Below are 26,395 nucleotides of genomic sequence, written 5' to 3'. Positions count from 1 at the left end.
CCCCCATATCCCTACACATTTACCCGCTAATCCCTCTAACCTACGCATCTCCGGACACTAAGGGACAATTTTAGCATGTCCAATCAACCTAACCCGCACACCTTTGGACTGTGGGAGGAAACCGGAGCACCTGGAGGAAACCCACGCAGACACAAGGAGAATGTGCAAACTCACCAAGCCGGGAATCGAACCCAGGTCCCTGGAGCTGTGAAGCAGCAGTGCTAACCACTGTACTACCGTGCCGCCCAGGTGATACCTGAAAAAGAAGAGGAGGAATGCTAGAAGGCTAAGTAGGGAAGGAAATGCTATCCCTTGCAAACATAGAGTTGACAAATTTTGGTGGCTCAAGTCATCCGTGATGAACTATTTCTAAACTTGTTGTAATTTAGGGGTATTAACTGATCATAACTCCAAACAGTAAAAAGTTCTCAAATTCACTAAAGCTTAGTTTTAACAATGCAGCCAAATGTTCCCACCCCTCTCAATTCATTTTTCTCCAAAATGCAAATATTGTCTATATTCATTCCAAAATAGAGCACCTGTTTATCTTTACCTTAACCAGGGTACGTTATCTATGATTTTTGTTTTTTGCAGAGCATCTGGCTTCATTTCATTATGTAGAATGTCATAAATTTGAAAGTTGTTCAGGTTCTCAATCAGAACCCCAAGTCACATTAGGAAGCCAGACTAGACCCCAAAATATTTTTATTTTGGCATAAATGTGAGGCTGATGACAAATATGGATCTTTAATAGTAGAACAAACTTTATTTAATATCAGTTTAAATATGACTCTAACAAATGACTCGGCTTAACCATTAACAGTTGAACAATATTTAAAAATGTAAGAGAGTAACTTTACTTTCTAGCTTATGACTGTTCCAGTTCCAAATAGCCCCATTCATGCATAGATCAAAGCCACTTTTGAATAAATACAGTTAGCAAACCCAGGCATACTTGCTGTAAATTGTATTAACAGTTTTGAAGCTTCTATGGAAATTTTGTGGAGACAGAGAGTGAGTTCTCAGGAACAAGCTGCACAATCCTCTGACTTTAGCAGACCTCCGCCTGCAACTGCTCAATTTATTTTCTGTGACAGACCTAGCTCTGTGCACGAACCACATTATCACATGACCCTGTCAATCACTCTATTCAGAAATTCCAAAGGAACTTGAACAAAAGTCCATTAACTCTACTTGAAATAAACACTTGCAAGGCTGAAATGAGTGTTCTCCCAACATCTGAGCTGCATTCCTTCTAGGCATACTGATTTAAAAAAATATATATTATTCATTTGCGGCACATGGGCGTCACTGGCTGGCCAGCATTTAATGCCCATCCATAGTTGCCCTTGGAGGGCAGTTGAGAGTCAACCACATTGCTGTGGCTCTGGAGTCATATGTCGGAAAGCAGATTTCCTTCCCCAAAGGGCATTAGTGAAGCAGATGGGTGTTTTTGACAATTGATGGTGGTTTCATGATTATCAGTAGATTCTTGATTCCAGATTTTTAAATTGAATTCAGATTCCACCCTCTGCCGTGGCAGGATTCGAACCCGGATCCCCAGAGCATTAGCTGAGTTTCTAGATTAGTAGTAGTGGTATTATTACTAGGCCATCGCCTCCCCTTCAAATTGCCTGCAGAATAAACTAGTTTTAAATATTCTCTTGAAACATTAAAAAAAACACTTATTTATATATCACTTGCACACTTTGATCACAAAGCCAAGATCAAAAATTAGGCATGTTAGGGACAAGAAGTGACTGTCTACTGGCTAACCGTAGAGTTCACAAGATATAATATGAACTCTTTCTTATTACCTTTCCTCCTCTGATCTAACTGTTCTGCCAAAAAAACCATCTTGTTTCCTCTTAAATTCATTGAAATACAGCAACTTTATGACGTTTCGATTATGAGACAGTGTAGTTGCTATTTTGCATCAAGGCAGCTATGGCGTTGTGCAGCTTGGTCAACAATCTTCAAAACAGAGAACAAAGAACAATACAGGAACAGGCCCTTCGGCTCACCAAGCAGTTTCTATTCCTCTGTTCGCCTCTCGTTTATGTGTCTTATCAAGATACACTTTGAAAGTTGCTTATGTGCTTGCTTCCACCAGTGCGTTCCAGGCATCCACCATCCTCTGTGTGCTCTGCTAAATTTATCACTTCTCACCTTAACCTGTGCCCTTCCATCCTGGGAAAAACCTTCTGACTATCCACCCTATCTATGCCTCTCAATTTTGTAGACTTCTATCAGGCCACCCCTCAGCCTCCATCTTTCCACTGAAAATAATCCAACTTTATCCAACCTCTCCTCATACCTAAAGCTCCCCAGACTAGGCAACATCCTGGTAAAGCTTCTTTGCACCCTCTCCAAAGAATCCATGTCCTTCTGGTAGTGTGGTGACCAGAACTGCACGCAATATTCCAAATGTGACTTAACTGAAGTTTTATACAGCTGTAACATAACTTGCCAACTTTTATTTTTGATGCCCCAGCTGATGAAGGCAGGTATACTGTATGCCTTCTTGACCACCTTATCCACCTGTGTTGCCACTTTCACAGATCTGTGGACCTGTACGTCCAGATTTCACTATGTTAATGCTCCTAAGGGTTTTGCCATTTACTGTATAATTCACACTTGAATTTGATCTTCCAAAATGCATCACCTCGCATTTGTCTGGATTAAACTCCATCTGCCAATTCTCTGCCCAAGTCTGCAATCTTATCTGCATCCTTTGACGGTCCTCATCACTATCTGCAACTCCGCCAATTTTTGTGCCATCTGCGAACTTACTAATCAGACCACCTATATTTTTATATTTAACCACACATTTTGCCCTCACCTGAAGTTTTGTACCTTTCGTGCATGAACAGTGGTGAGTGTCATTAACCTCACACTTGTGACAACAAACTCTTTTTGTTAACTACCTCTTGAACAACTTTCATTCATGCAGGGTCTGTAACATAGTAAAAAATGTTCCAAGGCAGTTCACACTCAAATCCTCTCGGATGTAAAGGCAAGGTGATCAAAGTGATTGGTTTTTTAGAAATGACTTGAGTTATACGGGGCTTTCCAGACCATTGAGGTCTAGGATGCTGAGGTCGCATCTTTGAATGATGAGGCAAAGGGAGAGATAAGTTCAAAAAAGTCCCGAATTGGAGGAATGGAAAGGTGAGATTGAGTGTTGGAAACTCAGCTGCGTTCATACATCGTACATGAAATGTTGCTCTCTGTCTCATGCTCTTAAAAAGCAAAAGTGGTATATATTGTCATTGAATTTCTTATTTGGGTTTTAAAAAATTAATCATCTTGTGTTTTGTAGGTTTGTTCGTATGAAAGTGCTTTCGAATTGTGATGTAGAAAGACTAATCAAGCTTCTTCCAAATAAAGTAATTCATGGAAGGAACCTGGATGTTCGGCGTTTTACTCTCGCAAATTACCATTATTTTGAAACACAATTCCAAAATGGTGAGTTTTCTAAACATTTTAAATTCTAGCCATTTCAGGAGTCTGGCTGATAACTAGGCTGATAGAAATGTAGAATAATGTTAGACTTAACTGTTTTAATTTTTTAGTTATTGTCGTTTCATGAAACCCCTACATCCTGGAACTTTACTCTTTCCATAGTGATAGGGCATCCAGAATTGTTTTTTAAATTTTAAAGTATACAATTGCAACAGACAGAATTGCTATTCCTCATTTCTAATTTATTTTTGACACATTTTCAGTGTTCAGCTTAAGTTAGTAAAACATACAGTGCTTATTATTTTGAAATCAATAAGAGACCTTGTATATGGTGGCACAGTGGTTAGCACTGCTGCCTCACAGCACCAGGGACCCAGGTTCAATTGCGGCCATGGGTCATTGCGTAGAGTTTGCATGTTCTCCCCGTGTCTGCGTGGGTTTCCTTCGGGCGATTCAGTTTCCTCTCACACTCCAAAGATGTGCGGGTTAGGTTGATTGGCCATTTTAAATTGCCCCTTAGTGTCAAGGGGACTAGCAGGGTAAATACGTGGGGTTATGTCGATATAGTCTGGGTGGGATTGTTGTCGATGTAGGCTCAGTGGGCCGAATGGCCTCTTTCTGCACTAGGTATTCTATGATTCTAACTTGAGTAGATTGTACATTGGCACTTCTGCTTGAGGAGTGCTGCATTGTCAGAGGCTCCACACGAATTTATAAAACCAAGCCGATTGGTTCAGGAGGACATTGAAATAAGGCACAATTTGTAAAAGATTGGAGTATCTGATATCTTGACTAATCCCTTTCTCAAACGGTACCATTGAGAAACAGCTGATCATTTCACTGCTTTTGGAAGGAGGTTTAGAATGTTTTTTCAGCTTGCCGATGTAAGATGCTACATTCCAAAATAATTGTATGTGTTGTGAGGCGTTGAGAGTGACAAAGCACTACAATGTTTTCCTGAAGTATGTCGTCTTAATTGTGGCTCAACACTGGTTTGGAATTGTACTTTGACCTGTTGCAAAGCCCAACCATTGTGAAATTACTTATTGGAGGCTGAGTTCTAAATCCCTGAACTAATAGTTCGGATTGCAAGTTGTTATTTGTACCAGTTAAACCCTGAAAGTTACTTAGTTTTGACAGTGATTTTGATGCAAGATTAGATATTATCCAACTTGTGGTTGAGTATGCCACACTCCTATTCATTCATGGGATATGGGCATCACTGGCAAAACCAATATTTATTCCCTATCATTATTTGTCCTTGAAGGTTCAGTTTCTTGAAGTCCATGTAATGAAGGTACAGCCACGGTGCTGTCAGGTAGAAAATTCCAGTTTTTTGTCAAGCAACAATGAGGAGTTGGGTTGTATGCATCTCCAATTCAGGATGCTATATGACTTGGGAGGAGAACTTGTTTGTGGTTCCTTGTAGCTGGTACCTTTTATGTTTCCACATGTTGAAGGTTGCAAGTTTGGGAGGTGGTGCCGAAGAAGCACTAATGAGCTTTTATGGTGCATCTTGTAGGTGTATATGCTGCAGCCATGGTGTGTTGATGGTGGAGGGAGTGACTGTTTAAGTTAACTTGAAGAGAAGAATTGCAGGGATTAATCTAATTGCTTCAGGTCGTAAAGGGAATTGGATACTAGGAGACTTCCAGATAATCTCTGGTTTGCTTCCCATGCCATTTGCTGGTCAGGCTAAAATTAGCAAGCTGAGACCCTGAGTTGTGTTAACAGAGGCGGTTCAGGAGAAATTGAATTACATGTTTGGGGAGAAAGAGAGCAGTTAATTTAATGGTTGCTGCAGAAGCAAAAGGCTTAATTGAAATAAATACTGAGAAGATATTAATGGATAAGAAAGGAACCGAAAAAGATTGAGGTTCAATATGGAAGGGGCAAAGGATATCAAATTAAATGATTGGAGTTAGCATTGAATAGTATTTTTGTGAATTGACAGATTGAAGAGTTGAGAACATTAATGAGTATGGAGGAATGTGATATTGTGACCATAAAGTTCCACCTCAGGTTTTGATAGATTGAAAACTTGATCAATATTAATAACTAGGAATATTGAATATGACGGAATGACCAGTTTTTAACATAGAATGTGTAATATCATAATGGTAGAATGTAAGGATGGCCTAGAAGTTTGAATTAAGACGGAATTCAGTTGAATGGAAATGATCGATTGTCTAAAATTACAGGTCACTAAACAGCGGAAATTTGATAAAGGGAGAAAATTTCGCAATTGGTTACCTCATGCCTCTTTTAAAAATAGTTCCCTACATTTCAAATCTTTTCCTTTCATCTGGTAGCATTTATTCAACTTTTAAACTATTTCTATTCCATTAGTTTGTCCTATAGACAGGCCATCTCCAGGTAATTATTTTTAGTGATGTTAAGGGATGTATAATGGGAAGGACACCAGGGATATCTATCTACCTTGTTCCTCTTCAAATGGTGCAGTGTTTTTTTTTTACATCCAACTGAGATTGCAGAAGGAACCTTAGTTTGATATGTCATACAGCACCTAAAGACAGTATTCCCTGAGTACTCCAATCGGGGATGGTGCATTCAATTGTCAGCCCAGATTATGTGCTTAAGACTCTAGAGTAGGACCATGGCCTGCTGATCCAGAGGCAAAAACGCCATGAGTTAGCCAAAGCTGACATGTTTAGAATTTTGAGTTCTGTTATTTTGCTTGAGGAAGGAGGACAAGCCTTGGAAAATGTGCAGTATAGATTCATTTAGGTGATTCCAGGAATGCAAGATTTTGGATATTAAAAAAGACCAGAGAAACTTAAACTGGTTTTGCTGGAAAAGAGCTCAAGATCTGATAGATTTGCTCAGAATTGAAATTTTGATGAAGCACATATTCTTTTCTACCATCTTGAGGGGCAAGTTGGTATATTTGAAGCTGAGGCAGCTGTATAGGGAAAGAGTAGGGAAGTGGGATTAGTTATGGATTGTTGGTTGTATTTCCCTGACTGTTAAAATGACTGTTTGATCAATACAGTATTCTGTCTTTACAGCAATGATGCAATCAAAATTGAATTCTGCAAAGTATGATGTATTTGATCCTGATGTTACACATGTTCCATTGAAAGGAGGCTCTCCGGGTATGTTTGACCTATTTGAATATTCTCGTGTCATTGTTTTGCTTGTGTGTACATCCCCCAAGTTTATATCCACTCACTAATTGTTCTCCCTGTAGGCATTGGCTACTTGATGACCTTGATTCCATAGAAATGGCTTATTATCATTGAGTTGTCCAAATGGTTATTTCTGGGTGAGCGTTGACGACTGATGTTCAAAGGTTATTTAGTACTGGGAGTATTGCAGCCAAGCAGAATCCTGCCCCATGTTGCCATAATGCATGTTGCAAGATATTGATTGATTCAGAATTGGAACGTTAGCTAATTTTGTCTTTCCTTGATCAAATGCTTAGACCAAATGTAGTAAGAAGTTTAACAACACCAGGTTAAAGTTCAACAGGTTTATTTGGTAGCAAAAGCCACACAAGCTTTCTACGATATCTACGATAGACCAAATGTACCAGAGTACATTTTCTCGGACTAAGATCAATAAACTGAGTGTGAAGTAGGGAATAATTGGTATTTCCTGATCTTGTGCAGTTACTTTCTGGGTGAAGTTGCTCCTTTCTACCCATACTCAATTCCATGGTCATCTACTGTTACTGAATACTAGGAATAGTGCTTTGTGTGGTCAAATCTGCGTCAACACCTATGTCTCAGAAGAAAATGGAAGATTGCAATTATGTTTAATTGCCTAGCAGTAATAAATTTGATTGTTTTGATTGTGATCATTGAGAAGATTAAAATAAGTAATTTAGAACACAAGTAGCACGGAACGAGAAAAACATATTGAACCAATGAACCCAATAACCAAATTTCCTGAAGCGAATGCGGCACTGGCACAGTGGTTATCACTGCTGCCCCACAGCACCAGGGACCCAGGTTCAATTCCGGCCTTGGGTCATTGTCTGTGTGGAGTTTGCACGCTCTCTCCATGTCTGCATGGGTTTCCTCTGGGTGATGCAGTTTCCTCCCACACTCCAAAGATGTGCGGGTTAGGTTGATTGGCCATGCTCAATTACCCCTTTGTGTTGGGGGGATTTGAAGGGTAAATGCATGGGGTTATGAGGATAGGATCTCGGTGGGATTGTTGTCGGTGCAGACTCGAGAGCTGAATGGCCTCCTTCTGCACTTTAGGGATTCTATGAATATGTACAATTTGTCTTGCTGTGTATTTCGACTCCTGAACAAAAAAATCTGCCAAACTATTAATAAATGGTCCTATGTACAATTAGTATTATGAACCAATACATTTCGCAATGGTACTTGTGCACTCACAATTTACATGCTCAAAGGGTTAAAGTCAATATAAATGCAACCTTTGCATAAATCCAATGACTGAATTTCTAGGATTTATATAAGTTTTTCATTAAATTTGTGGGTACATTGGTGCCCATGTTTTTTAAATAAATGAGTTGTATTTAAGAGCTGTTTAAAAGCAGGAATTATTTTCCCATCACTAAGTAACATGACTGCGTAGACTGCAGAAATGGCTATCTTGGAAAATTCACTTGGCATGCTGCACGAAAGCAGTAGTTTATTTTCCGTTTCTCAATCCCTTGGGAGCAATATCTCTAGTACTTGGGTATATTGGGTTAATGTGAGTAAAATCAAATTGTGATGGAGTTGAAGCAAATTAACTTTCAAACATTTAATATTATAACCTCAACATGATGTCAGGTGACAGTGACCTTTTCAGTGCGGGGTGTCCCCAAGCTGCTACTAATGTCATATATCTGGCTCGTGACCTCTGTGAAAGTATTTATTTTATATATCAAGTCATTGAGTGTTTTACATTCACTATGTTTAAATTGTCAGGTAGTTGTGGATGAATGTAAACCAGGGTAAGTTATTGATGAGCTGAGAAATTTATTTCTTTGAATTGTTATACCATGGGATCAATAAGAGCTCAGAGTTCTGTATTTAGCTGAGAATTATTTACATTAAATTGTTGGAATAATGTGTTAGCAAGAACAATTATATAGTTAAGGTAATATTTGGTCAAATTTCCGTTTAAATGCTACAATGACTTTTTTTCTTTTTCTTTTGAAAAGCATGTCCAATCCAGCAGAAGTTTTCACCACATATAAATCTTCGTTCGCTGACAAAAGATGAAACCTTTCCTCCACCACCACTTTTTCCACCACCACCACCATCACTTAGGCAACTCACTTCAGCTGCTGAAACTAACATCAACCATGGTTCTACACCATTTTCTCCCAGTTCTTTGTTAAAAGACTTGACTTCAATGGCAGTACCACTTACAAACATCCCAGAAGCAATTCTTCGTGCAATTCCCAATTTTTTCTTTCAACATTTAACTCCATTGGTAGTACCACCTCCAAACATCCCAAGTCCGGTTCTCAGTGCATGTCCCAATTTTTCCTTACAAAGTTTTACTTCATCGTCAGTACCACCTAGGAACATTCCAGCTCCAGCTCTTAGTGGACAAGGACAAAGTCAGTTGTCACAAGCTGCTGTGACATTCATAACGCCATGCCCAAGTCTTCCTATCTTCGACAGTAATACGATTCCTCCTGTGTACAATACATGCTCTATGGATTGCAGCTTATCAGCAAGGTGAGAATTTGGATGCTAATTTGTGTAATAATTTGTTTATCATTTAACATATTTTACAGAATTGAATTAGGTTTGTAAACATTGGAATAGGTGTTGCTTTCAAACAGCACTCTTACACAATTGCAGAATCATTTTCTGTCCAGTCATCATTCTTGAAAAATATTTGCACAAATGTAGGTTTTTAATCTTAGGACCATAATTTAATTAATGTGGCATGACTCCTGCTTATGCCCGCGTTTCAGTTTTGTTAAAATGCATTATGGGAACCGTAAGAGGTCCAGAACAGTTTTATAATAGTGAGGCTAATGCTTGATAAGTGGTTGCTAAACTAAGTTTTCATCAGTTTACGTAACAAGAAGGAATGCAAAACATGCTCTTCAAAACACTGAAAAGATTGGCTTGTTTGAATGTGCTAAAATGATCTGAATTTGAAGAAAAACTTGAGAGCAGATTTGAATTAGTTCTATTTCCTCATGCCCATTGCGATGTGTTCTTGATGATGGCGAATCCTAGAATCTTGCAACACTGGAAGAGGCCGTAATGTCTTTACCAGTCTTTTTTTTTGAAAGAACTGTGCAATTTTTCCCCATAACCCTACAAATGAGTTATCTTCCAGTAAATATTCAATTACCTTTTGAAAGCTATGGAATCTGCTTCTACCACTCTTTCAGGTTATTCATTACCAATCTTAACAATCCTCTGTGACAAATTGTTGTCTTTTTTTCCCCTTTTTCCTCTTTTGCCAACTATTTAAAATTTGTGACTGGATACTGACCCATTATCAGAATAATCTGTCCCCTGACTTGCTCTAATAAATTTCTCATTTTAGATATCAGTATTAGTTTCCCCCTAATTGTCCCTGCTGTGAAGAAAACTTCTCCAATCTCTCCCCATAACTGAAACCTCATATCCATGCTATCATCTAGTAAGCCGCCATTGTACCATTTTAAAAACCTTGACATTTCCTCCTAAAGTGATGATGTCCAGAATTCGTAGACAATCCTCCAGCTTTTCGCTTCACTGGTAATATGTCGACTGAGCAATTTGTATTGTGTGTTAAAGTAATGAAACGTTTCAAGGTGCTTCACAGGAGGATTAAAAAATGTATGACAGAGGTACGATGAAATATTGGGCGAGATAACCAAAAGCTTTGTCAAAGAGGTAGGTTTTAAGGTGTGTCATAAAGAAGAAAAGTGAGGTAGAGGTGTACGAAGGGTATTCAGGAACCTGAGGGCCTAGCCAGCTGAAGACCATCCATGATGGAGCAATTAAAATCGGATGTTCAAGAATTCACAATGAAATGAATGCAGGTATCAAGGAGGGATTGTGAAGCTGGCAATGATCACAGATATAGGGAGGAGTGAGGCCATGGGAGGAACTTGAAAATGAGGATGAGAATTTTAAAATGAACACAGTTCTTCATTGGAGACATTGTAGGTCAGGGAGCCCAAGAGTGAGAGGTGAATGCTGCAAGTTAAGACTTGGACAGCAGAGTTTTGGATGAACTCAAGTTTACTGAGGGTAAAATGTGGAAGACCAGCCAGGAGTGTCTTGGAATAATGAAGTTTAGAGGTAACAAAGCCATGAATGAGGGTTTTCAGCAGCAGATGAACTGAGACCATAAGATATAGGAGCAGAATTGGGCCATTCGGCCCATTGAGTCTGCTCCGCCATTCAATCATGGCTGATAAGTTTCTCAATCTCATTCTCCCACCTTTCCCTACAACTTTTGATCCCTTTAACAATCAAAAGCCTTTCTAACTTTTAAATACATTCAATGACCTGGCCTCCACAGCCTTCTGTGGCAATGAATTCCATAGATTCACCATCCTGTGGCTAAATAAATTCCTCCTTATCTCAGTTCTTATTCTGAGGCTGTGCCCTTGGATCCTAGTCTCTCCTATTAATGAAAAAATCTTCCCCATGTCCACTCTACCCAGGCCTTAGAGACGGCAAAGCTAGGCAATGTTACGTAAGTGGAAATAAGCAGTCTGGTGATGACAGTGTGGTCAGAAGCTCATGTTGTCAAATAGTCATGTTTGGCATGGAAGGAGGGCATTCAGCCCATTCAGCTTCCTGTGGAACAATCTGGTCAGCCCTAATACCTGCTCAATTCCTGTACCGCTGTGAGTTTATTACCTTAGTGTCCGTCCAATTTCCTTTTGAAATCCTTGATTGTTTTTGCTTCCACTTCTCTTATGGGCAGCACACTGGTTTAGTCTTGGACTATTCCCAGGGACAGAGTAGGAGTCAGTAGCTAGGGAATATAGCATTGAGGGCAATGGCTTCAGCCTCCCCAATCAATGTTTAGTTGGAGGAAATTTCTGCTCTTTAATAATTGAATTTAGTAACAGTGGAGGAGTTCAGCTTGGTGGTTGTGAGCATGAGCTAGGTGTTAACTATGCATATGTGAAAATTAACACTCTACTACCGGAAGGACAGCATGTAGATAATAAATAGGAGGGGCCCAAGGATAGATCCTTGGGGCCACTTGAGGTAATGATACAGGAGAGGGAAGAGAAGCCATTGCATGTGATACTCTAATGGCGATTAAATAGGTAAGAATGGAAACGGATGAGAATGGTCCCATCCAGCTTGGAGATAAAGAGGCTTAGAGGATGATGGTGTTGCTAGCTGTGTCAAAGACAGATTGCAAAACAAAAAGAGGGATAGATTTCTTATTGTCACATAGCTGTCAAAGTCAAAAATAACATGCTGTTTCAAGGTTATGGAAGGAGTGGAAACTGGACTGGAAGAATCCAAACATGGAGGCCAGGAAAGATAGGCACAGATTTGGAAAATGGAAATGGAAAAAGGACTTTGTTGAGGAATGGGAGGTTGGAGAAGGTTTGCAAGGTGTGGTCAATGGTTGTATTTTCTAAGGAGCGGGACTAAGACAGCAAATTGTAAAGAGGGACTAAAGTAAGAGAGAACCATAAACTATATTTTTGTAAGAGGGAGGTCGTGCCGTACAAATTTGGTGGAGTTTTTTGAGGAAGTGGCAAAAACGGTTGACGAAGGAAGGGCCGTGGATGTCGTCTATATGGATTTCAGTAAGGCATTTGACAAAGTCCCACATGGCAGGTTGGTTAAGAAGGTTAAGGCTCATGGGATACAAGGAGAAATGGCTAGATGGGTGGAGAACTAGCTTGGCCATAGGAGAAAGGGGGTAGCGGTCGAAGGGTCTTTTTCCGGCTGGAGGTCTGTGACCAGTGGTGTTCCGCAGGGCTCTGTACTGGGACCTCTGCTAATGTGATGTATATAAATGATTTGGAAGAAGGTGTAACTGGCGTTATCAGCAAGTTTGCGCATGACACGAAGATGGCTGGACTTGTGGATAGCGATGAGCATTGTCGGGCAATACAGCAGGATATAGATGGGCTGGAAAATTGGGCGGAGAGGTGGCAGATGGAATTTAATCCGGATAAATACGAAGTGATGCATTTTGGAAGAAATAATGTAGGGAGGAGTTATACAATAAATGGCAGAGTCATCAAGAGTATAGAAACACAGAGGGACCTAGATGTGCAAGTCCACAAGGTGGCAACACAGGTGGAGAAGGTGGTGAAGAAGGCATATGGTATGCTTGCCTTTATAGGACGGGGTATAGAGTATAAAAGCTGGAGTCTGATGATGCAGCCGTATAGAACGCTGGTTAGGCCACATTTAGAGTACTGCGTCCGGGTTCTGGTCGCCGCACTACCAGAAGGACGTGGAGGCGTTAGAGAGAGTGCAGAGAAGGTTTACCAGGATGTTGCCTGGTATGGAGGGTCTTAGCTGTGAGGAAAGATTGGGTAAACTGGGGTTGTTCTCCCTGGAAAGACGGAGAATGAGGGGAGATCTAATAGAGGTGTACAAGATTATGAAGGGATAGATAGGGTGAACGGTGGGAAGCTTTTTCCCAGATCAGAAGTGACGATCACGAGGGGTCACGGGCTCAAGGTGAGAGGGGCGAAGTATAACTCAGATATTAGAGGGATGTTTTTTTACAGAGGGTGGTGGGGGCCTGGAATGCGCTGCCAAGTAAGGTGGTGGAGGCAGACACGCTGACATCGTTTAAGACTTACCTGGATAGTCACATGAGCAGCCTGGGAATGGAGGGATACAGACGATTGGTCTCGTTGGACCAAGGAGCGGCACAGGCTTGGAGGGCCGAAGGGCCTGTTTCCTGTGCTGTACCGTTCTTTGTACTACTTTCTGCCTGATATCCCTTCACCAATTATATGGTAATATCCTATATGCTTCTATTTTTCACCTAACTCTGTTACATGGCACATTATAAAGTGCCTTTTGTAAATCATTGTACGCAACACCTTTTGCACTGCCTTCATTAAAGAACTTGAACCGGTGAAGTCAGACACTTACTTTTACTAGGGCTCCTTGATGTCATACTGGTCAAATGCTGCCTTGATGTTAAGGGCAGTCACTCTCACCTTACCTCTGGAGTTAAGCTCTTTTGTCTATGTTTAAACCAAGGTTACCAAGGCTATAATGAGGTCAGAAGCTGAGTGACCCTGACAGAGCCCAAACTGAGCATCATTGAGCAGGTTGTTGCTGAGCAAGGGCTGCTTGATAGCACTGTCACTTTGATGATTGAGAGTAGACTGATGAGGCAGTAATTGGCTGGGTTTGATTTCTGTCCTTTTTATGGGGAGGGCATACCTGGACAATTATTCACATTATTGTGTAAATGCCAATGTTGTAGCTATACTAGAACAGCTTGGCTCGAGGCAGACTAGTTCTGGAGCACAAATCTTCAATGCAATTACTGGAACGTTTAGAGCCCATAGCCTTTGCAGTATCCAATGCCTTCAGCCATTTCTTGATATCACATGGAGGGAATCAAATTAGCTGAAGGCTAATCCACCTGTGATGCTGTGGATCTCCAGAGGAGGCTGTGATGGATCTTCCACTCAGCACTTTTGGCTGAAGATGGTTGCAAATGCTTCAGCTTTATTTTTGCACGAATGTGTTGGGCACACCCATCATTTAGGATGGGGATCTTTGTGGTGCCTAGCTTTTTAATTATCCATCAACATTCATGACTAAATGTGGCAGGACCGCACAATTCAGATCTGATTTTTTGATTGTGGGATCTCCTAGTTCTGTCGCATGCTGCTTCCATTGTTTGGCATGTAAATAATCCTGTGTAGCTTCATTAGGTTGTCATCCCAATTTTAGGTTTGTCTAGTGCTGCTGCACTCCCCATTGAACCAGGGTGGTGCCCAGCTTGCTAATAGAGTGGGAGATATGCCAGGCCATGTGGTTACAGATTGTGGTTGTAGACCATTCTGCTGTTGATGTTTCAAAGCACCCCATGGGGGCTCAGTTTTTTGAGTTGCTCAATTAGTTTGAAATCAATACCATTTAGCATGGTGGTAGTGCCACACAACCTGATAGAGAATATCTTCAATGTGAAGGCGGGACTTTGTCTCCACAAAGACTGAGAGGTGATCATTCCTACCAATGTTGCCAAGGACAGATGCTTCTGAAACTGGGAGATTGGTGAGGACGAGGCAAAGTAAGTTTTTCCTTCTTCGTGTTTCGCTCGCCACTTGCTGAAGATATATTCCAGCTATATCTTTTTAGGGCTCAGTTATTCGTGGTGCTACTAAGCCACTCTTGGTGATTGAAGCCCCCACGCAGAATACTTTGTGTCCTCGCCGTCCTCTCTGCTGCTTCCAAGTGATGTACAACATGGAGAACTGATTAATCAGCTGAGGGGGTGTGGGGAGCGTAAAGTTTAAAGTTAAGTTTATATATTGGTCTCAAGTAGGCTTACATTAACACTGCAATGAAGTTTCTGTGAAAATCCCCTAGTTGCCACACTCTGGCGCCAGTTCGAGTACACTGAGGGAGAATTTAGCATGGCCGATGCACCTAACCAGCACGTCTTCTGGATTGTGGGAGGAAACCGGAGCACCCGGAGGAAACCAACATAGACACGAGGAGAACAGCAACCCAAGCCAGGAATTGAACCCGGGTCGCTGTCACTTGACTAGTCTGGGACAAATCTCCCAATTTTGGCCCAAACCCCCAGATGTTAGTAAGGAGTACTTTGCAGAGTTGGCAGGGCTGGGTTTGTCATTGTCGCTTCCGGTGACTAGGTCAAGATCTGTTCGGTTTCTTTCATTTTTGTAGACTTTGAACAGTTAGATACAACTGTGTGGCTTGTTAAGCCATTTCAGAGGATAATTGGAGTCAACCACATTAGTGTAGGTGTGCTTGGTGGTATCACGTGTAGGCAGACCAGTGAACCAAATGGGTTTTTTAACAACATGATTTCATGGTTACCAATAAAGTAGTTTTTGATTCCATAGTTATTTTAATTTAAATTCCACTAGCTGCCATGTTTGAACCAGGTTCAATAGAATCAATCCAGTTCATAGCTCCTTGAAAGTGGAGTCACAGGTGAACTGAGTGGTGAAGAAGGCATTCAGCCTTGGTCAGAACATTGAATACAGGAGTTGGGATGTCTTGTTGAAGTTGTACAAGACATTGGTACGGCCACACTTGGAGTTCTGGTCACCCTATTATAGAAAGGATATTATTAAACTAGAAAGAGTGCAGAAAAGATTTACTAGGATGCTACCGGGACTTGATGGCTTGAGTTATGAGGAGAGGCTGGATAGAGTGGGACTTTTTTCTCTGGAGCGTAGAAGGCTGAGGGGTGATCTTATAGAGGTCTATAAAATAATGAGGGGCACAGATCAGCTATATAGTCAATATCTTTTCCCAAAGGTAGGGGAGTCTAAAACTAGAGGGCATAGGTTTAAGGTGAGAGGGGAGAGATACAAAAGTGTTCAGAGGGGCAATTTTTTCAGTCAGAGGGTGGTGTGTGCCTGGAACAAGCTACCAAAAGTAGCAGTGGAGGCGAGTACAATTTTGTCTTTTAAAAAGCATTTAGACAGTTACATGGGTAAGATGGGTATAGAGGGATATGGGCCAAATGCGGGCAATTGGGATTAGCTTAGGGGTTTTAAAAAAGTGCGGCATGAACAAATTGGGCCGAAGGGCCTGTTTCCATGTTGTAAACCTCTATGACTCTATAACCTGGGTCTCTGAATTACTAGTCCAGTGACAATACTACTACTCCACTATCTTCCACAAAATGAGAATTAATTTTGTCCTTGACAGCGATCTCGAGTAGTTTCCCCACATCTGATATTGGACTCACTGGTGTGTACCCATGCTGTCACTTTTTTTTATTCCATAGGCTTGTCAGCAAAGATGAGCCTATGTGACACTTCATCAACATTTTTTGAAAATCTGTATACAGATCCAGCTGCATTGCCCTCATCGATCCTCTGTCACCTGATCAAATCAATTCTTTGAATGCTCTTTTGTGTTTTTGCTATTTCAGTTTATTGTAAGATAATGTAAATTCTTCACTGTCACTACTCTAGCTTTTGCACCTCTAACTTTCTTGCAATATGCTGTTCTGTATCTTTCCCATTTGTTGGTGGAATATGCCCAGCAATGTGATGTGTTGGCTCTAACGTTAGATACTTCACCAGTTTATACTAAAACTCATTGGGTACATGCATCCTGCGTAGTATATTGCCACTCTGGTGCCAAGGTCAAGGATGTCACTGAGTAGCTGTGAGACGAACAAAGGGCAAGAGTTTACTCAAAGTTCAACCCAAGAACTTTATTATCAAAATTCTATTTAAAATAAATCTTAGAACTTATTAACATACTGTCTGTCCGAGACTCTGATACAACCCGTGCAGTTGAACTTGGCCAGACTGCTCTGCTGGGTCCGACTCTTTTTTCTCTGAACTCTGCCAATTCCAATGGCCTTGTGTTTGAACTTGGTGTTCTTTACGATGGCTGGTCTCACATGCCCTCTTCCATCTTTGTGCTAGGTGGTCGAGTCTTCGCAGGAGGTGGCCTCCAAATGTCTCCTCAGATGGTAACCTAACACTAACCAAATGGATTTTGCTCTTGACTGTTCCAGGACAGTCCCTCTTCTCAACATTAATATTTTTTCTAAATCAATACTACCATCCCTCTTCTTTCCTTCCCTGTTACAGCTTGTATATAGGACTATTTAATACCTGGTCCTGCCCCTTGTAACCTCTGCAGCTACTCAGTGACATCCTTGAACTTGGCACCAGAGTGGCAATGTACTATGCAGGATGCATGTATCCATATTTCTTTAATTGTCACAATAACATGTTACTGCCTGTATTTGCTTTTGCAGCTCAATAACCTTATTTTCCTAGCTTGGTGCATTTGCACGCGTGAACTGTAAACTTGAGTTCAGTCTTGCTGTTCAGTCTGACCTGATCCAATATGTTATACTTTCATACTGTAGAGCCAACTCTCTCTTCTAATCCTTTTTAAATTCTGTTTATCCTTCCTAATAATACAACCTGGTTTCCGTCCCCTTTTCACTTTAATTTAAAATCTCCCTGACAGCAATAGCCAACTGCCCATAGGGGCGAATAGTCCGTGCATTGTTGAGGTGCAACCCATCTGGTTGATACTGATTTTTCTTTCCCCCAGTGGTCCCAAAGACTTAGGAATCTAAAGCCCTTCCTCTTTCACCATCTCTGCAGCCAGTGAATAATCCAGAGATTGCTACCAATTGAGATGCTGCTTGCTGGTCTCCTTCCCAGCAACTTAAAATCTGCCCGCGGGATCTCATCCCTCTTTCTATCTATATTGTTGGTACCAATATGGAAGACAACCTCCGACAGTCCGTCCTCCCTCCTTGAAGTCCTCTGCAGCTGCTCAGTAACACCCTTGACCCTGGCACCAGAATGGCAATTTACTATCCAGGACGCATGTTTGCAGCCACAGAAACATAAGAACATAAGAAATAGGAGCAGGAGTAGGCCATCTAGCCCCTCGAGCCTGCCCCGCCATTCAATAAGATCATGGCTGAAACCTCTGTGTTTAAAATACAGCAGTATAATGGAAACTGCAGGCCAGTCTATTTATTAAATCCCAATATTCAGAAAGATCTTGTCTGTGCTGTGCATCTTTCACCTTTCAGAAATACAGAATATTTTGGCATTTTGATGGAGGTTTACCTTCCATCTTCAATCTATTGAGTCATAAACTGTAAATTCAACTGATGTTTTTACATCCTAAAACTAATAGGTTGTTTGTTTTAAAGGGAAACAGGTTTTCTGGAAACCCTGCAAAGCACGATGGAACCTACAAGAGAATTTAATAGTATAGGAGCTCTTTCAACCACTGATCAAAGCAAAGGTAAGTGTTCTGTGATATAACTAAATATTAATTTTCAATATTTAATTTTCAACATTCCAACTTAGAAACTTAGAAGTAGCCCAACTATTATATTTTAATTAATATGAATAGATATGCTTCCTACAAATAAATGTACTTCTATGTGTGAATTGCAAAATGAGGTAGAATTCTCGAGGTATTTTATGCTGTTGGACACAATTCCATTTAATCTTATTTTAAAAACCTGTACTTTTAACTTTCTCATCACTAATTCTCCAAACTGATTTTGCTATCGGGTCACCTGTTAATTGCCTATGTTGTGGTTGGGGGTAAAGATGAAATGGAACAAGAAATCAGGACAGATATTCAAAAGAGATAAGACAAACAGAAAATGCTGGAAAAACACGGCAAGCCTGTAGCATCTGTGAATAGAAGAATAGAGTTAACATTTCCGTATGATATTTCAGAGCTCTCCACTTATTTCGGATTTTCAACATTCATAGTATTTTGGTTTTATTTTAGTATTTAATTCAAAAGAGGTAGAAAGACTCCCGAGGAATGGCAAGTACAAAGTTCCTAATCAATGTTGCAATCAACTTCAAAAGCAGCTGGAGCTCAAATTTACTAACCAGAACATTGTTCGGTTTTGGTGGGGGGGGTTTCTTATTTCGTGAATTATGACTGTGCTGTAGATTTCTACATGTTCATGTGTTAATCTAGACATTCCACAGTTTGCAAAACTAGACTTTATGGTAGTTATTGCCAGTGAAAGTTTTTTAAAAAAAGGTCATTGTCTCCTAAGTACAGTGAGAGCAGAGATCCTGGACTATTGTAGATTTTGGGTTATAATTTATTTTTACGTTAAAGGTGCTATATAAAATCTCAATGCGCTTCACCGGATCATTATAAAACAAAATAACAGAGCCACATGGAGGAGATATTAGGTGAGGTGGTTAAAAGTGTTAGGTTATAAGAGACTCTGAAGAGACAAAAGTAAGATAGAGAGGCAGAGATGTGTAGAGAGGATGTTCAAGAGGCCAGAATTAGAGGAGTGTGGATACCCTGGAGGGTTAGGGAGAGTTGCAGCCTAAGGGATTTGAAAACCAGAATGAGAATTTTGGAATCAAACGTAGCTTGACTGAGCTTCATGTAGGTCAGTGAGCACATGAGTGATAGTTGAGCAGTACTTAGTGCAATTTAAGTCATGGGCAGCAGAGTTTTAATAACTTCCAGTTCACGGAGAGTAAAGTGATCCATTAGCCAATAGTGCATTTGAATAGTGAAGTATAGAGGAAACAGTGGCATGAACAAGGCTTCAGCTGAGACGGGTAAAGTTAGGCCATTGTTCCAGAGGTGAAAAATGATTGTTCATCTGTTTAAGAAGGGCAGAAAAGACAATCCGGGAAATTACAGGCCTGTGAGCCTTACATCAGTGGTGGGGAAACCATTGGAGAAGATTCTTAGGGGCAGGATATACTCACATCTAGAAGGGAATAAGCTTATTAGCGATAGGCAGCATGGTTTTGTGAAGGAGCGGTTGTGTCTCACAAACTTGATTGAGTTCTTTGAAGAAGTGACAAGAAAAACTGACCAGGGCAGGGCGGTGGATGTTGTATACATGGACTTTAGAAAAGCCTTTGATAAGGTTCCTCATGGCAGGCTGATACAGAAGGTGAAGTCATATGGGATCCAAGGTGAGCTGGTAAGATGGATACAAAACTGGCTTGGGCATAGAAAGCAAAGAGTAGCAGTGGAACGGTACTTTTCTAACTGGAGGTCTGACAAGCTGTGTTCCACAAGGATCAGTGCTGGGGCCTCTGTCTGATTAGTAAATTTGCAGATGATACAAAAATTGGGGGAGCAGTGGATAGTGAGGAGGATTGTCAGAGGATACAGCAGGATATAAATTGGCTGGAAACCTGGGCCGAAAGATGGCAGATGGAATTTAACCCAGACAAATGTGAGGTGATGTGATTTGGAAGGTCTTCTGCAGAACGAAAGTATACAGTAAATGTAGAGCCCTTAGAAATATTAGCATGCAGATGGATCTAGGCGTGCAGATCCATAGTTCCCTGATGGTGGTAGCTCTGGTGGATAAGGTGGTCAAGAAGATGTATGGCATACTGGCTTTCATTGGTCGGGGAGTTGAGTATAGGAATTGGAAAATCATGTTGCAACTGTATAAGACTTTGGTTAGGCTGCATTTGGAGTATTGTGTACAATTCTGGTCGCCACGCTACCGGAAGGATGTTGAGGCATTGGAAAGGGTGCAGAAGAAATTTACCAGGATGTTGCCTGGTTTGGAGGATATTGACTATGAAGAAAGGTTGAACAAACTTGGATTGTTTTCATTGGCACGTTGGAGGTTTACAAGATTACGCCAGGCTTGGATAGAATGGATAGTCAGAGTCTTTTTCCCAGGGTCAAAGGGTCAATTATTCGGGCATTGGTTGAAATTGAGGGGGGAAGTTTAAAAGAAGCAAGTTTTTCACACACAGATCGTGAATGCCTGGAACACGCTGCCGGACAAGGTGGTGGAAGCAGATTCTATAGCAACTTTCAAGAGGCATCTGGATAGATTCATGAATAGGCAGGGAATAGAGGGATATGGACCACGTAGAAGCAAAAAAAATTACATTAGAGAGGCATCTGTGCCAGCACAGACTGCGTGGGCCAAAGGGCCTGTTCCTGTGCTGTACTGTTCTTTGTTCTTTGTGAAAATAGGCATTTTTTTAGTAATGGCATGAATATGAGGTCAGTTCCCATTCTCCCACAAAAGGAAACAACCTATTAGCATCACCCTATCAAGACCCCCTCCTTCCCACCCCCCCACCCACCCACCCTGAGAATCCTGTATGTCCCAATAAGGTCACCAATTCTAAACTGCAATAAGTACAAGCCCAACCTACTTGACCACTCATAAGAAGGTCCCTCCATACCTGGGATCAACCCAGTGAGCCTCCTCTGGACTGTCTCCAACACAGTAAGAGTTTTAACAACACCAGGTTAAAGTCCAACAGGTTTATTTGGTAGCAAATGCCATTAGCTTTCGGAGTCCTGCTCCTTCCTCCTGACGAAGGAGCAGGGTTCCGAAAGCTAATGCCATTTGCTACCAAATATACCTGTTGGACTTTAACCTGGTGTTGTTAAAACTCTTATCGTGTTTACCCCAGTCCAACGCCGGCATCTCCACATCCTGTCTCTAACACCAGTGTATCTTTCCTTAGATAAGGGAACCAAGACTGTTCCCATATTTCAGGTGCGGTCTAACTGGTGCCTTGTGCAGTTTTAGCAAGATTTCCCTATTTTATAACTTATCTTACTAAGTAGCCATTTGTGCAGTACCTTATTGAACGTTTTTTTGGAAATCCAAGTATATTACATCTGCAGGTTCCCTGATAGTAGAGAGATGTTGGAGAAGGATGGTGTGGTTGACCAAACAGGTAAAGAAGCATAAGGAGAGAAAATTTAACTTTGTCACAGTCACCTAGGATTGTCATGTGATTTTTAGTCAGAGCCATTTTAGTCCAGTGGCAGGGGTGAAAAGGCTGACTGGAAGAATTCTAACATCAGATTCTGGAAAAGGTGGACATAGATTTGGGAGATGACAAAAGGTTCAAATGCTTTGGAGAAGATGGGAGGGTAATTTGCTAAATTGGTGGGGCCATGGGCTTTGGAGAGGCATGAGGAGGGGATGACAATGGTAGATTTAAAGGACGACATCCAGAAAGAGATTAAAACAGAAAACTGTTACTATCTTCACAGATGCTGCCAGACCGACTGAATTGATCCAGCATTTCCTGTTATTTCAGATTTCCCGCATCCGGAGTATTTTGTTTTTATCCAGGAAAGAGGCCTGTAAATAACTTCAACTAACATAGGGGCCAGGAGGGGAAATGATGGAGTTTGCAGGTCAGCAGCAAAAAGATTGAGAGTGAGGGAGGTGGGTTGCGTAGCTTAGATGGGCAAGCGGGGGAGGTATCAAAATGAAAGAAGGACTTAAATTTTCATGACCACCTGATCATCAACGTGCTTAGAACCAATTAAATACTTTTGAAATGTAGCCACTGATGCAACGAAGGATGTGCAGCAACCAGCAAACTCCCACAAACAGCAATGTGCTGATGATTGGATAAACAGCTTTTTTGTGATGTTCCCTACTTTCCTTTTAAGTAGCACCATTTAGATCTACTCAAGCAGGCAGACGGTTTATCAGCTTATCTGAAAGATGGCACCTACAAATGTACAGTGCTTCCTTGGTACTGCACTGGAGTGTCAGCCTTAACCTTTGTGCTCAAGCCCTTCAATGGGACTTGAACCCAGAATATTATGATTCAGAGGCAACTGAGTCACAGCTGGCACTTAGAAAAGGAAAGGAATTACAGAAAGATGCGTTAAAGATGATACTTGTTTGGGTGGTAGCTTTTATTTACTTGGCTGTCACAGTAATCAGTCTCTTTAGAGTGGACTTGCTTGTTACTTAGGCTGCAATCATTTAAGACTCTGACCTCATTAGCAATAGGTGTTAAATTGCTAGTTTTGTAAACCATCTGTTGTTAAAATGTTTTAAAAATAAATTTCAAGTAATACTATTAAGCTTTTTTTAAAAGTAGGAACAAACCTAAATTTGTTTGTGTAACTAATAAAGAAAAGCAGGATACATTTCTGGATAGCTTTCTTGTCTGTTTCAGATGACGGTTCAGAAGATTATGGGACTCTACTTCGGCTTGTTTCTTTTGTTAAAAAGTCCAAAGCAATTGCACAAGATAGTTTCAGTGATTCTAACTGTTCTCCAGATCAGAGTCACAGGGGAGAGGCTGAACACTCAGGAATATGGTAATTTAAAAAAAATATCCAGCTTGCTTAACAATTCAGCCAACCGGTAACAGGCATTTATTACATTGATTGTTTTTGTATTTGAAGCATAGAATTTTGGTTTCCATAAGCTTGCAGTACAACAGTTTGTTTGTAATCACACACACCAAAATAGAACATTTTTGTGTTATTAACCCATTGAATGGCTTACAGTAATGAGTTTTCCTTTTATTTCCTTTAACAAGGGAGCATGAATATTCCAGAGAGAGGAAAAATCGGAGATCTAGAGAAAGAAGTGGATCTCTGCGAGATTGTTCAAGAAGCCGAGATCGCTCCAGGAGCTGGGATCGCTCCAGGAGCTGGGATCGCTCCAGGAGCTGGGATCGCTCCAGGAGCTGGGATCGCTCCAGGAGCTGGGATCGCTCCAGGAGCTGGGATCGCTCCAGGAGCTGGGATCGCTCCAGGAGTCGAGATCGTTCCAGAAGTCCAAGTTCCTGTGATAGTTATTATCAAAAGAAAAAAATGGATTATGATCAAAGGGGGCAGCAAAGTTATCAAAGAAGTCACTTTGAAAATTCTCCTCGGATAGATCATTATACAGACAGAAGCCGCAAAGGAGATAATTTTGACCGAGAAAGACCTTATGAATCCAGGAGGTATCACTCTAGTAATAGTGATCCTCGGCATACTTACTCTGAAAAGAGTGGGAAAGGACACAGTTACAGTGAAGAAAAATATTATAGAATGAAGCACAGAAAGGACAGGGAGTACCATTTTTAATGGTATGTGTGTTGATTTTGTTGTATTTTCTTGGACTTCAGACTTGTATATAGTAAAACAGCGAATATCTTGTACATTAATCCACAGTGATGGAAGTGAACTCTTCCTCACAGGATTCCAACAAATCTACTTTTAAATAGTATGTTTAGGCATGTAGCCAAAACAAATAATGTTGGTGTTTATAAGATGGGTTGTCTCCTGTTAATTAGTTGTTAGCCATCACATTTTCAATTTTTCTCTCCTTTTTATTAGGGCCTCCATATGCCATCACTGCTCTTCAGCAAGAGGCTGGTGACTTAATGGTAACTTAATTAGTATCTCTACGAGTTCGTATGGGGATTGCGTTAAATAAATGACATGGTTACTAAAATTCCACATTTATATTTTGTCCAATGACGCCACTCGTATTGTAAAATATTCAGTCTGCTGTTGTTTTGAAAGGGGAGAGAAAGTGGGAAATGATTCCTGGGACAACTGAAATTAATGGCAATGCCATTTTGTTTGCTCTCAGAGTAAATAGTGGGAGAAAGTTAGTTGATAGAATATATGGAAGTTACAGCATAGAAATGGGTTATCTGCCTCAACCAATCTATCTAAGCATTTACCCTCCATGCAAAAAGGTCCTAATCACATTTACTGGCCCTGTTCCTGTATCCCACTTCCTTTAATCCACCTATCAATTCTAATCGTAAATGTTGGTATCGTTTCTGCCCCAACTATTTATTCTGGCAGTGAATTCCGCAGCCTCGAGCCTCTTAAAAAGCTTTCACTGCTCAATATTGTGTTTAATTTTGTTCTATGGTTCCTTCTTCTTGGGGTCTCTACTATTAGAACGAGTATACTTCTACTGTCCCATTCCATTCCATCCTATCGTAAGTATATATGCTTCTAAAATCCCATGTTGCTTTGATGAAGAAACTTCAACTTCCCAGTTTTTCTTGTGTTGCATTTGTTCATACCAAACAGCATCCTAGTGAATGTGTTTCATATCCTCACTAAAGCACCATCATCCTTGCAATTGTGTGGACAATAATATGCAACATTCAACTGAAATTTTATTCAGGTTTTGTATAGATTTATCCTTATTTCTTGGCTTTCACGTTCTGTTCCTTTCCTGATACAAGAGTTTCACTAACTCTTAATACCTTGATCAATTGTAGGAGAGCCTTAAATGTCCTTGAATTTGTGCCCTCCAAATCTGCTCTGCTTTTCAACAGCAACAAGCCACTTATTTAGAATGTAATTCCTGTATTATATCACCACAAATTGTATCTGGCTCCCTATCTTGTCAGTATTCCTTGCAGCTTTTCTTTGGTATTCTAAAGAATTGGTTTGATTATTTTCAAATTGTCACACTGCTCCCTATAGGTCTGTATCCAAATCATTGGTATGAATACATTGTGAACAGAAGTGTCCACTGAACTCAACCCTGTGAGGTATCAGAACATAACTTTCAATCACTTGTGAATACTTTCCTTTTCTGTTTCTCCCTCCTAATCAATGTTGAATTCTGTTTCCCATGCTCTCCCTTGATCGTCTGAAAAATCTATATGACACTTTTGTTGAAGGCTCTCCTAATGTCTACGGACACTAGATTTTTGTGGATGCTGATTAATAGTCTGCCTATTTTATTTTATTGCACATTGGAAGTTGTAACCTGGTGGGTACGTAAAAGATGATGCTGGCCTCGCGATCCTTCTAATTGAAAGCTATGCCTCACCGTATTGTAATAATCATTACTAACAGTGATGTTTCAGACTTGCCGGAGTGCGTGTCCTCATTCATTGATTGTGTAACTGTCCCCACACAATGTCATTTATGTTCCGTAGGTTTGATTTTTTTAAAAACTGCAATAGTTAGGAAATTTAATGCGGTTCTGAAAAGAATACAAAATAATGAAGAATATTAAGACTTCATTCCAGATAAATCATACTTTGAAAGGACATGGTGGCTTCAGGGAAAGTGCTGGATAGACTTGAAGAAATAGTTTAGTACAGTAATAGTATTTGCTATTAAGATTACCTCTGATGTAGCAATTTTCCTCTCCAGATTGATGTATGTTTAAAATATTGACCTTTTTCAGGGGTTTGACTGCTGCCTGCAACCTGCATTCTACTGGTACTCTACTATTCACAATCGTTTCCACTTTGTAATGTTTTCACATTATTAAATGAAACAAGCTAACCAATGCTTTATGCAATTTACATCATTGGGTAGTCCTATTTCTGTAAATTTGCTATATTTTTGTTAGCAGAACATTTGTGCTTTGTTGAATTCTCGTTTGTGTAATTTTTTTTGTTTTATTTGCGATACTTTTTTATTATATCTTAGTGACTGAATCGGCTTTATGATGTATGGAAAATATGTCTGTAACTTGAGTAAAAGATTCAGTAAGTATAAATTTTAATGTTTTAAAATATTAAGCACCAAGAAATACAATGGCTATGGACAATTGTTTTTAA

The 26,395-nt window shown here is 40.5% G+C and overlaps 1 protein-coding gene across 3 annotated transcripts in view; it reads left to right on the top strand.

Moving 5' to 3' along the window:
- LOC144511835 (uncharacterized) overlaps window positions 1-26,395 on the top strand; it is a 39,803-nt gene extending 13,408 nt beyond the window's left edge. For 2 of the 3 annotated variants that reach the window (XM_078242199.1, XM_078242201.1), the window contains exons 4-9: window positions 3,323-3,468; window positions 6,495-6,581; window positions 8,612-9,137; window positions 18,265-18,359; window positions 23,030-23,174; window positions 23,399-26,395. In XM_078242199.1, coding sequence (XP_078098325.1) covers window positions 3,323-3,468; window positions 6,495-6,581; window positions 8,612-9,137; window positions 18,265-18,359; window positions 23,030-23,174; window positions 23,399-23,933 — 1,534 coding nt within the window. In that variant the 3' untranslated portion in view covers window positions 23,934-26,395. The remainder of the gene's footprint in view (window positions 1-3,322; window positions 3,469-6,494; window positions 6,582-8,611; window positions 9,138-18,264; window positions 18,360-23,029; window positions 23,175-23,398) is intronic. The other variant, XM_078242200.1, reaches the window with a different exon arrangement.

Source organism: Mustelus asterias, chromosome 25, assembly GCF_964213995.1.
Source record: "Mustelus asterias chromosome 25, sMusAst1.hap1.1, whole genome shotgun sequence".
In the NCBI taxonomy this organism is placed as follows: Eukaryota; Metazoa; Chordata; class Chondrichthyes; order Carcharhiniformes; family Triakidae; genus Mustelus; species Mustelus asterias.
This window is presented reverse-complemented; position numbering and strand designations above follow the sequence as displayed.